Source organism: Mirounga leonina, unplaced genomic scaffold (genome assembly GCF_011800145.1).
Source record: "Mirounga leonina isolate KUSES-001 unplaced genomic scaffold, KU_Mleo_1.0 Mir_201, whole genome shotgun sequence".
NCBI classification, from domain to species: domain Eukaryota; kingdom Metazoa; phylum Chordata; class Mammalia; order Carnivora; family Phocidae; genus Mirounga; species Mirounga leonina.
Genome location: NW_023270504.1, coordinates 28,173,568 through 28,186,122, shown reverse-complemented (window position 1 = coordinate 28,186,122; position 12,555 = coordinate 28,173,568). Strand labels below are relative to the sequence as shown.

The 12,555-nt window shown below is 55.7% G+C and overlaps 1 protein-coding gene across 6 annotated transcripts in view; it reads left to right on the top strand.

Annotated features, from left to right (window-relative positions):
- Window positions 1–12,555, top strand: part of TSPAN9 (tetraspanin 9) — a 191,286-nt gene that overhangs the window by 99,591 nt on the left and 79,140 nt on the right. For 5 of the 6 annotated variants that reach the window (XM_035028458.1, XM_035028456.1, XM_035028455.1 and 2 more), the window contains one exon: window positions 12,342–12,421. In XM_035028458.1, the coding sequence (XP_034884349.1) occupies window positions 12,359–12,421 (63 nt within the window). In that variant the 5' untranslated portion in view covers window positions 12,342–12,358. Of the gene's footprint in view, window positions 1–11,469; window positions 12,422–12,555 lie in introns of those variants that run through there. The other variant, XM_035028453.1, reaches the window with a different exon arrangement.

Here is a 12,555-nt window from a genome sequence, read left to right as displayed (position 1 = left end):
TGGAAATCGGCAAGGACTACAGGAGAGCTGGTTGTTAAGCATTTCCCAGCCTGCCCCTGGCTTGTCATCTCCACTCTGCCTGGACTGTGGTTTTGGAGAACGGGGCCTATGTTTGCTCTTATTTGGCAAAGCACATATATGTGTTGCTGCTGAGTGAAGTCAGAAAGAGCGAGGGACACGCTGGCTGAGGGTTTGATGCAAGCTGGTGTGTTGCCCAGGCTCGTCCCCCGGTGCCGCAATGTGGGGCTTCTCTGTCACTCCTGGCTAGACCATCCTGATGCATGAGTGCTCTCTCATCTTATTCCTTGCCTTTCCTCGGCCTCCCTCTGTGTATGGAGCATGCCATGCGCATGCCTCATTAGGGGTCAGCTTTGTGAGGCAAAACAGGGTCCACTCGGTGTAAGGGAAGATCTCCGGGTTAGAAGTCAGGAGACATAGATTCAGTCCCACCTCTGCCACTAACTGGCTTTGACAAGCCCTCTCCTCCCTTTGGTGCCTAGTTCTCTCATTTATACACCAAGACAACTTCCCTGCTTATGTATCTTGCAGGAGTGTGGTGCCTATCACGTGTGCTCGTAAGCATGAAAGCGCCTTGAACTAGCTGAGTCACAGGTCTCTGCTCACCGTGTTCGGGCATCTGGGACCCCTCTCCTCTGCCTCCTTCAGTGAGGGTGGCAGCTCAGCATGCATCCCGTCTTTTCTAAGAAGCCTTCCCAGATAGGCCAGGCCTCCCTGGGCAAGTCCTCTGAGCACTCAGTCCATGCCCTCTACCCTGGCATGTGTGCATGCGCTTCTGTCACCGGCTTCCCTTTCATTTTGTTGCTCTTCCCCCATATGGACCATTAGATCTTAAGGGCCAATGCTCCTCAGTAACACCCACAGTGGCGGGCCCAGGATGGGCACGTCGTGGGAGCTCAGGAAGTCGTCAGTGATTAGTAACTGGTGTAGTGTCCTTTGTCGAGCTCATATGAAACACATGGGATGGATCCAGAGTGTGTGTGGATGGCAGGTTCTGTCCATTTGATAAAGCAGTTTCCCAGACAAAGCCTCATCTGTCCCTCACAGTCGTACCTAGCCCCCATTCACAGATAAGAAAATGGAAGTGTGCTCATTCATTTAGACAATGTATCAGTATATACTGTGCTCGGACAGCTTTAAGCCTCTCACCCAGGTCACACAGATAGTAAGTGCCAGAGTTGGGGCCGGGGCCCCAGCCCTTCATTCTGCCTGGCTCCCTATGGCACAAGTGTTTGTCTTGTGCTTTCCCTTTAGGAGGCAGACAGGGCTGCACAGTCGAGTGGAGCGTGCATTCATGGAAGGATCAGGGATAAGCCAGGTTGGATGCTGGTCAGGCTCAGGCTTGGGGGTGGAGGGAGAGAGGGGCCGTGCCAGTGCCCAGTGCCTGTCCCTGCTGTGTCCGGCTGAGGCTGCGGGCTGGCATTTCCTCTGGCAGCAGTGTGGGGGAGGGGAAGAGCAGGTGTGCCCTGGCAGCGGGCCCAACTGGGATATGGAAGCGCCCCTTGGGGCCAGAGCTTGGGGGATGAGTGACATGCAGCCACCCAGACACATTGGGCCTCGCAGAGCACAGCCGCATTCTCTGAGCTCCAGGCTGGACATCCAAGTCCTCTGGTGCCTCAGGAGATGGCCAAATCTGGTGGGTGACCCCAGAAAGGGCTTCCAGAAGGGAGGACAGATCCTAGTGATTTAGCAAGGTGAGCACCCACCAGAAAGGCTGAGGGCAGTGTCAGGTGTGTCCAATACATGGGTTGAGGTGAGTACGGATGGTGGAGGTGGGGGTGATGCTTGGGGGCCATGTGGATGATGTTGAGGGACTCAGTTAATTTTGCTTCACATTTCTGAAGTGTCCTCCACATATCAGGCTGGTTCTGCAAGAGGAACACGGGTGAGTTCATCCCTCAGGTCTTCCCGTAGTCTTGTAGGAAGACATTTATGCAAACAGCCATGATACAAGTCAGAGTGAAATGAGTGCCCCAAAGAGAGGTTAGGAACAAGAAGAGGGCCTCTTAGTTTGGGGGGGGATCCTTAGGATCAGAGTTTCATTCATGGAGGATGTGGCATTTGAGATGAGTCCTGGCCCACCTACTGCAGACAGAGATGGGTGGGGGGAGCCGTCGTGGGTGGAGGGCAGTGCATACGCCAGAGTGTGGAGACCGGGAGGTGGAGACGTGTCCGGAGAATGGTGAGGAGATCCAACTGCAGGGGGATAAGGCACAGGTCAGGGACTCATGGGAAATAAGGCCCGCAAAGCACAGTGTAGAAGGTCTTGAATGCCAAGCTTGAGTGTGTGTGTTAAAGCCCTGGAGAGCGGGCGAAGATTTGGAGCTGGTGAGAGGGGGCAGTGTGGCACCTCAGAGCCCTGTCTGTGGTTCGTGGTGGTGACAGCATGTGGCAGGGGGCCATTAGGGGGAGGACGGGAGGCAGTAAGGAGACTGGCAGGTGGGAGGCGGACTGGGGCTGGCAGTCTCAAGGCGGGGAGGCTGTGACAGGGAACGTGTGTGCATGCCGTCTGCATTCTGGGCATGTGCTGGGCAAGTCTGGGTCAGGAAAACATGGTTGGGTACGCATCACGTTGAGATTGGGTTACCGCAGCTCTTGCCGGGACAACCTGAGAGGTTTTGGAAGAACACTGCAGGACTGCAAAGGGTGTGGTTTGTGACCATTTTCATCCCAGCTACTTGGAGACGAGAGCTGTCTCCAGGTTTGGGATGAATGCTTCTCTGAGCCCCCTCGGCTGGAGGTACCCTGACTGACTCGGCCGCATGGACACGGGTCCTCAGGCAGAGGCAGGAGAGATGCAGTGGGATTTTGGCCAGCATGACTGCCTCACTTTACCGAAGTGGCTGGCGGGAGTTCAGAGACCACAAGCGGCTTCATGCACCATCAGACTTGAGTCCTTCAACAGCCAACTTCTACCCAATGGGGATGCCCAACTATGTCTTCCCTCACCCATTCACCACACTGCACCTCCTACTCTCTTCAGCTCAGGGGCAAGCTCCCTTCCTGTGAGGGTTCAGAGCCGGTGGAATCCGGGGCATTGTTTCTTCCTCCATCTTCTTTAGAGTATCCCCAAGTGCTCCTAACACGCTGCTCTCCCCTACAGTGGTCCCAGGCCCAGGGAGGGATGGAGGGAAGAGGGGAGGCAGCAGTTTCTCAATCAGCGGATGGGTCCCAGCTGCAGGGGCCGGCTTCGCAGGCAGGCTGGATGCTGGGTCAGGGGGCGCTGGCCCAGGCCGCAAGTCAGTGCCCTCCACGGGGTGGTTCAGGAATACTGGATTTGCTGGGTCAGTGAATATCCACTGGTGCATGGCAATAAACCTCAGGCTTCGTCACATTTCCCTGTGCCTGGCGGTCTGGCCTTATCTCATCCTCCCTGAAGCCACCTGCCCTCTTTGATAAGTACTTATAACAAATCCTTTCTTTCTCTCTGTCTCCCTGGAGTGAATGGCTCCGTGTGTGTGCGTGTGCGGGTCTGGGTACACTGTCCAGCACAATGCCTTGCACACCAGTCCCTTTAGGGATGCTGATGGGTCTTGGGAAGAAAGATGGTGCTGGTTTGGGACTCTCTTGGGAAAAAGGGCCTGAGAGCCCAGGGTGGGCATCACCCCGGTGGGCCACCAGCCTGTGCTTCCAGGGCTCAGCGTCTGCTGTTCCCTCCCACTCTGTACACCTGCTCAAGGAAAAGACTGTTGTCCTTTGGGACTGGCCATTCTCACTCTTTGCATAAAGACTTCCCTGCTCTAAGCCAAGGTCCATTTTTCTAAAGTGTGGCTCTCCCTCACTCAAGAGCCCCGCAGAGACCCTCGTCACTTCACTCACGTGCTTGGTGGTGTTTAAGAGCCAGCGTGCCGGCGTGCCAGGGGCCATGCGAGCCAGCGTGCCAGGGGCCAGAGTGCAGAGGTGATGGCACAGTCCGTGCTCTCAAGGGGTGCACAGTCTCAGGCTCAGGGAGCTCGGTGAACAGGCAGTGCCGTGCTCTGATGGGCTCCGCAGCTCCAAGGAGGGGCCCCACAGTTCAGGAGGAGGCCACATGGGTGCCACCCGGGCTGCGAAAGTTAGCCACTCACAGCGTGTGTGGAAAGGGAATTCCAGACAGAGGAAGCGGTGACCTCGATGTGCGTTCACCTTGGTGGGAGTGTCTGCAGCAGGGGGGTGCAGGGGTTGGAGTCGACAAGAGGAGTAGGGGATGGGGACGCTCTGTGCAGATTTTTAACTGGCATCCAGGGTCATCTCTGCTCCAGCCCCACCTCTGTGCCATGTGGACTTTCTGCGAAGCTTTGTTTTGTCTGGGCATGTGGGCGTGCCCTTCCCGGATGTCCTGGGCACTCTTCTCATTCCAGCACACTCTTTCTCCCACCCTCTGCCTGTCCAGTCCCATTTCACAGGGGGGAATTGCAGGGCTGGAAGTCTGGAAAAAGCCTGGAAGAACCAACTAGTCCAAGCTCCCTGTTTTGTAGTTGAGGAACTAGAGATCACATAGGTAACTAGTATCCTGAGGTTTTGTTGCTTAGGTGGCCCGAGATGACCATACAACTGGAAGGCCCTTCCTCATGATGCTGGCTTGCCCCGTGCACACCCTGCAGTGAGCTCCCATTCATTTGTTATCAAGCGTTTATTGAGCCCTGCTGCTGGTCAGGCATTGTACTGGGTACACGGTACTGAGAAGAACAGACCCAGTCCCTGCTGCCCTCGGTTCATGGTCAGGTAGGAGAATCAGGCAGCAAACTGTCACTCAGGGAAACATGTGCTTTCAAACTGGGACGAGGGCTAGGCAGGAAGAGGCAAATGATGCCAAGACTGTATTATTGATGGGCAGGGGAGCTTCAATTTAGCCAGCAAACCAGAAGAAACATCTTTGAAGAATTTGCAAGAGCTCAGGCATGAGTAGAAGTAAGTCAGGCAGTGAGTTGAGGAAGAGCGTTCCGGGCAGAGGGAAGAGCATGGGCAAAGACTCTGGGGAGAAGCGAGCTCGGAGGGTTCACTGGCTGGGGCATAATGAGCAAGAGGAGAATACTTGCAAATGGGGCTGGACAGGTAGGCTGGGGCCAGTGGTGCCAGACCTTTAGGATGCTTCAGGAATTTGGATTGCAATAGAAAAGTAGACTAGCAAACACACACACACACACACACATGCAGGCATGCACGCACTCCTAATCTCAGGAAAACGGGAGCATGGTGAGTGAGAAGATGGTGTTGGCTGTCCTGTGAAGAGGACTCGGGGCCGGGGTGGGGCCGGGGTGGGGCCAGGGGCTCTGTCCCAGGCTGCAGCAGGAGCCCAGGTGAGACACAACGTAGGATGGGGCCAGGGCAGTACCCGTGGAGAAGGAAGTAGAGGGTGCCTCACTGGATAGGACTTGTGTTTGATCGGAATGAGACAAATGGCAATGGGGAGTCACGGGTGAATCTTGGGCTTCGGGCATAAGCAGCGGGGTGAGTGTTAGGCGTTTATTGAGAAGGGGAGGGTACGGCCAGGGGAGCAGGGCTAGGGCAAGGTCAGTCCCTCTGGGGCATGTGAAATTGGAGCTGCCTGTGAGGCAGCTGGTGGGGCTGCCAAATGGGAGCTGGGTATGTGCACTTGGGGCCCAGAAGCCGGGGCAGGCCCAGGTAAACGTGTAGGTGACATCAGCAGGTGGATGGCCCTGGAACGAACGGGATGGCCAAATGCAGGAGTGTTGGGCAGAGAAGAAGGGGGCCCAGAACTGAGGGCTGTCCGAGGAGAAGGAGCTGTTGGTCCTTACCCTTAGAATTGGAGCCACAGAATATTTTGTATCGATTACGTGTTGTATCTTTGTTCAACTGCATTATAATTCGATGGGAACTGGGACCATATTTACTATCGTAATTACTGATAATCATAATAGTGCCTCAATTCCTTTGAACATTTCTGTTTCAGACACTGTTCTATGTGCACTGCAGTTTTAACCTTTAATCTCTGTCTTACTGCCTGGGGAAGTGTGCATTATCATCTCCATTTTATGGTTGGGGAAACAGATACGTGGGGCAAGAGACGCAGATCCATCTAGTCCCAAAGCCCAGAGAGTTTCCACACCGTTATTTTATGGTTGGGGAAACAGATACGTGGGGCAAGAGACACAGATCCATCTAGTCCCAAAGCCCAGAGAGTTTCCACACCGTTACTTTGCTAGAGCTCGGCTCTCCGTGGCTGGGTGGGGTGGTGGGTTCGGACAGGCGGTATTGACGCCATCTGAGCATATGCCATGGTTTCTCACGGAACCAGGCCGAACTGGCCCACAGTCACTGGGGCATGTGGTATGTGCTGAGTGGTGTTGGTGTTCCTGACAATCCATGCACACCTTCCACCTGGTTCCTCATGATCTAGAAGCCTGACTTGCAGCACTCCTGACCAGATCATGAGCAGTACAGTTGGTCTACAGCTGTGACCCTGTTTCCTTGGAGCTAACTGCCCGCAGGGTCAGCAACACACACTCTGACCAGTGTGCTCACCTCTCAGTGTGGTGTGTGGACACACAGCTGAGGGACCCTTCACAGTCATGGTTTCTCAGTGGCCAGGAATGGCCTCTGACAGGGGCTCATCACAGCCAGCACTTGGGCTCTGAGACGTGACCGTAGCACTGGGGAGCTCACAGGGACTAGGGAGGCTGACCTGCATGGTCCTTAGAGCTCCTCCAAAAGGCGTGGCCCACGGGGGATGGGGAGGGGTGGTTTGGTTCCTGTTGGCTCCTGTCGGTCTTCCCCGTTTTCCCCTTCCTACCTTTCCTGAGTCTTCCTCCACAATGGCCTTCTGATCCATAAGCTTATTTATCCATCTGTCCGTTTCCTCACGATCCCATGCTGCTCTATGTGTTGGGAATATGGCTGTGAACAAAACAGTTGACCCTGTGGCCTTTCCACTCTGTTATCTGTAGCTGGGAAATTTAAATTTCCTTAGTTCCCTTGTCAGGTTTTGATGGCCTCAGATAGCCTGCTTTCCAGGAACAATTCCATAGATTTCTGGCTTGGGTCCCATCCTCTGGTTAATCAACTTGGGGCTCTCAGGCTATCCTTAGAGAGAACTCGGGACTTAGGCATTAGGCATGGTGGTCTGTCTTTCCCCTCTACCAGCTGACACATTCTGAGTACCTGCCCTGTGGGTGGTCCCTGTGACAGGCCCCGGGGTGGGGGGTGGGGGGTGGGGGTGGGGTGGGGGAGTGGGCAGGGGGAGGGATGAAGTGATTCAGACACAGCCCCTCCCTCCTTTGGGAAGCCCAGTGGCCAGAGCAGAGGCATGTGGGCAAGCTGTAATTGCAGGCTGAACAAACAGCTGGGGACTCAAAGGAGGGAGGAGCAGACCTCTTCCCAGAGAATGAGGTACCCTTGGTACACTGTCCTGAGCAATTCTAACTTGTGAACCGTGCCAAACCCTCTTTGTTTGTGTGTTTTCCTCATGAGTCTCAGAAATTAAACACATACAAAATAGAGCTACCCCCTAGTTCTTTTTTACTCTGATCTTTTCACTGGCATTGTTACCATCATTCCTGAATCCTGGCCAAGTACGGGTACGCATGACCTTGTAGCATGACCTTGTAGCTGTTTAATTTCCCTGGCAAAGAGCCTTGCCCCGGCTTCTGGGCCCTCCTAACCATTCCTTGCCTACTGAGCCTTCACGCAAACATTGTGGGGTATGGGCCCCCTGCTAGGGACCTCTCCAGCCTTTTTCTCTTTTGGCACCATTGGTAAATGGTTTGCCAAAAAAGATCCCAATTTTGGAGTTTAAAAACTGAGATGAGGTAAGACTCCCTTCTCCTACAGTGGTGGCCCATCTCACACGTTCCTTAGGATAGCAAATACCACCACGTGTCTAACCTGAATTCTCCGTGAGACTGCCCTGTTTGAAGCTTAGGGGTACGGGATACCTCGTGAGCTGCGCACGCTGCCGAACACGGAAATATTCAGTGCAGGTCAGGAAGGGGATCTGTGTGGGCCCATCAGCTCTGATTGTGTGTGGGTGAGTGAGAGACCAAAGCTGAGCTCTGGCTCACACTGCAGGCCTGAGAAACTCAGGAAGAGGCAGAGAGAGCTTGGCATTTACTCTGAGCCCACATCTCCCCAATTGCCAGTCAGCGGAGACTTTGCATGTTGATTTCATGTATTCATTTCTCTTTCTCCCCTCTGGGAATTCTGTACTTGCTTCACTTTTTTTTTGGTTGTTGTTTAAAAAAAAAAAAAAAAAAAGGAAAGGAAAGGCAGCTCTGCCTTGTTCACATGCTCAGAGATCCTCAAGGGCAGGCTGTGTCTTCCAGCTCCCCTGAGCATGGCGAGTGGTTGAGGATCAGGGCTGGGCAGGAGACATGGTGTCTCAGGCCACCTTTGCTCTCTGGTCGTTACTTCTGCACCCACAATCTAAGAAATTGGGGCAACCACAGCAGCTGATCCTCTCACCTCTCCACGCTGCTGCCAGGTCCAGCTTCCTAGGGCACCAATGTTGTCATGTGCTTGGGAAGCTCCAGGATGCGGTCCAAACTGTTCCTGTGTCATGCAAGGCCGTGCAAAGTAGCTCACTTTGATTCCCAGGCACCTTCTCCTGCTCCAGGCAGGCCTGGTTCCTTACTGCCCACTCAGTGTACCATACCCACGCCTTCCTGGGATGCCCTCACACCTCCTCTCTCCCTGTCCACACCCACTCCAGGGGGTCCAAGGGACCCCTCTCCGCTGGTCCTGTCATGGAACTGTCTATATTGCTCTGCTTTGGGCTTCTGTATGTACAGTCTTGGAGTGGGGGCAGAAGGCTTTTGGTTTTTTTTTTTTTTTTGAGGTCCTTTTATCTAATGACCTCTCATCAGGACATGCAATTTCAGGTTCCCTGTTGTGCTTTTAGATTCTGCCTTTTAGACTGGAAGATTCCCAAGGATGGGTACTAGGTTTTGAGCCCAAGAGAGTAAAGAAATGGGCTTTGAAATCCTACCATTTCCTTATCTGTAAAATGGGGATAATAACATTCCTATTCTATAGGGTTGTCATGAGGACTCAGTGAGTTACTATGTGTGAAGCTGGGTGCCTGGGATATAATGAGGACTTGCAAATCTCTGTTGCTCTTATTATCCTGATAATGACTAAGCTGGGTGCCCTGATGGAACATCATTGAACTTTGTTAATGGACTGAAGACCAGGACTTCAATGCCCTCCCAACAATGGTGACCTGGAGTGAGCAGAACTCTTACCCTGGGCAGCCACCTCTTCCCCTTACCTTGTCCTTCACCCTGGCCCACCAGGGCCTCCACTGCTGAGGAAATAATTACGGCCCAAACCCACTTATAATCAGGAATGCAGGTGGAACGATCCAGGGACAACGCAGAGGCTATTCTTACTGAACAAGGTGTGAGTTGATGAAAAAAAAAAAAGAGAGAGAAGATAGGAGGGGCCAACCTGGGAGGGCCTGTGCTGACACAGAGTCTCCGCCTGAGGCTAGTGTTACCAGGCCCTTGTATTTGCTCAGCGCTTACAGTGCTCAGATGGGTCTCACATCTGCCAGCTCACTTTATTCTCATGACACCTCTCTGGGGGGAGGCTCTATTAATCCGCATTTTAAAGAGGAAGAAATAGTAGCTCAGAAAGGCAAACTACCTTGTCCTTGATCACACGGCTCAAAATTGAGCTCAGAGTGAAAAGCACGTCTCCTGACTCACAGTCCAGCTGGTAAATGATCTCTCCTGCATCAAAGAAGTAATGTTATGAGAACGAAGTGGCAGTGGGAGCCCATGGGAGCCGGTCGAGGCTGAAGAGGACAAAAGGTGTTAGCCATTCCAGTCAGGTGGCAGTGGGGTTGGTCGGGAGCCAGCCAGACACCTGCCCCTCATATGTAGATAGCATCCAGAGGACCACTGTGCGCAACCAGGAGACCAAGGTGCCATGGCCATGACACTCACTAGGTTTCATTGCTGGGCTGCCCTCTAAGTGGGGAAGGGGCTTAGAATAGTAACACCATTGCAGTGTTCCCATTAAAGAAGCTGAGTGCTGGCCCCCCTGCCTCTGAGCCAGTGAGGGTGCAGACTCAGCAGAGCGCCACCACAGCCGACCCATGATGAGGCTCTTCAAGCCCCTCTGATTGGGATGAACGTCCCTCTCCCTCTAGGCCATAGCAGTTATGTTCTTGCCCACCACCTTGGTGGCTGATGTCCTTCTGTCTTCCTGACAAGATTTGAGTGTCTGAAGGGCCGGGAGCAGCACACCTTGTGTCTGTTTCCTCAAGGGTCTGGCCCCACGCTCAGCACATAGCAGGTGTGCAATACAGGTCTCATGGGATCCAGGTTGGGCATAATCACACTGCCACTCCCACGGAGGGCAGGAACTCTTCTATCCAGCCATCCTTGTCTAGCGCCTCCCAGAGGCCAAGCCCGGTGTTGGGTGCTGGGATACAGAGCCTGGTAAATACAGGGGGGGCGGGGGGCCTGCTCTCAGGGGCTCTCAGCACTCTCTTGCTGGTGGCAGAAAGGAGAGGTGGGCTCCTCACCCCCCAAGTCTTCCAGTTTTCTTTGTTTGCTAACTATGGTAGCTCCAGATCAGCTGTGCAGACTATGCGCAAGCCCAGGGGACACGGGTGCAATGTTTTACAGTAGGATGAAGGGCTCCTCCTGGATGTTCCTGAGCCCCTAGCAAGGGAGTTCTTTGTCCTGTTTCCCCTGATCAGCCCCTTTTGTGCAGTCCTCACGGGGGAGGACCCAGCCTGGATCCGAGAGCACTCCTGCGTCACCCTTGGCATAGGCAGGATTCAGAGCGGCAAGGCGGGACCCTACTTCTGCCACCTACTCTTCTCAGCCCAGCTGGGGTCCCAGCCAGCACGGCATCCCACCCGGGGACGCGAGCACGGTGGGGGTTGGGGGGCCTCGCGCAGCTGCAGGAGTCTCGCGGAGCCGCGTGTGTGCTCGAGCGTGCGCGTGCGCGCGCGGAGGGGGCGGGGAGGGCGGCGCGCGCTCCGCGGAGGCCCCAAGCGCCTTTCCCACACCTCGCGCCTCCCCTGCGGTCTCTTTTCTCTGTGTGCGGTAGCCAGATCCACGTGTGCAAAAGCGTGTTTGCGCGTGTGTAGCAGGGAGACCGTGTGCCTCGGGTCGGAGAGGCTCCGTGTGCACAGGGGGCGGCGGCCAGCTCGACAGTGGCCGCGCTTCTTTCCTCCTCCTGTCCTCCCCAGCCCTTTCCTCTGGTTTCCTTGGGTCGTTGGTACCTCCAGCCATTCCCCTTCTCTCGCCGCCCCCTTTTCTCCCGTGGAAGAGACCAGCGCCTTCCGATGAAGGTTCTGGTTCACCCCCAGCTCCAGAGCCCTTGACATTTAGCGAGGGCTCGCGGCGCACTGGTATAGGCACACAGCAGAACGCTAATCCTATTAAAGATAGTGTGTCATTGGGGAGGGGGAGGCTGCCCGCCTCCCGGCAAGCCCGGTGCTCATTGGTCGAATGCAAAGCAGGGGGCGGGGCCGAGGGCCCGGGGAGGGGGCTCCGGGCGATTTCGGAGTCGGGAGTCGGGGCTGGGATTTCGCAGGGAAAGCCCAGCGGTGGCAGCTGCGGCGGATCCCTCGGCACTGCCCGCCGCGCGCCCGGGCAGCCCAGGGCCGGCGAGCAGCTCCGCAAACTCGCGGAGCGAAAGGAGGCGGAGCGCCAGCAAAGTGGTCGGGCTCCGCGCTGGGGCTGAGCAGGGAGAGGTGTGCTCGGGGACCTGGATCCTGGAGCCCTTGTGCCTCGCGTGGAGCGGCCAGTGCACCCGGGAGGCGAGCTGACGCTCTGGAAAGAAAAATCAAATTGCAGCCTCCCCAAAGACGTTAAGTTACGCAGGCCAGCCAGTTCCCGGAGAGCGTTCGCGAGCGCGCGTAGAGCCGAGCCGCGCCGCGCGGCGCCGCACCGCAGAGCCCTCCCGGGCCAGTCGGCTGGGAGCGGGGCGCCGTCCGAGAGGCAGCGGCCCCAGAGCACGGGGTCTGGCCGGGAGTGCGCCCCGGTGCAGAGAGGGGGCGTGCAGGGCTCCGCCAGCCCGCCCGCAGCCCGCGCCCGACTTGGGCGCCTCCTCCGTCCCACTCCGGGAGCGATGCCCCCCGCCCCTCGCGCCCCCCGGGAACGACGCGAGCATGGAGAAGTCGAGTAGCGAGGATTCTTCGATCCACCGGAGTCCATCTTTGGACAGCAAGGACTCGGACTTTGCCAAGCCGTCCACCTCGGGCCGCTCGTTCGGCCGCGGCTTCACGGCCGGCGCCTTCTACGGCACCGCGGGCTCCCGGGGACAGAGCCGCGCCGAGGCTGGCGTCAAGACTGACAAGTACCATGCACCCAAAGGCAGCAAGTACGTGGTGTTTTACCTGGACCTGTCCTTTGTTTTTCTCCTAGAATTTAAGAAGTGCAACATGGCCAGGGGCTGCCTCTGCTGCTTGAAGTACATGATGTTCCTCTTCAATCTGATATTCTGGGTAAGTCCTTGCGTTTCTCTCTCCTTTGCCACCTCTCCTCTTCGCTGCTTACCGTAATGCTACCCTCTTCCTCCGTGGTGCTGCATTGCCCTGCTTTCTGCACAACGGTAAGTGTGGGCTTTTTTTTTTTTTTT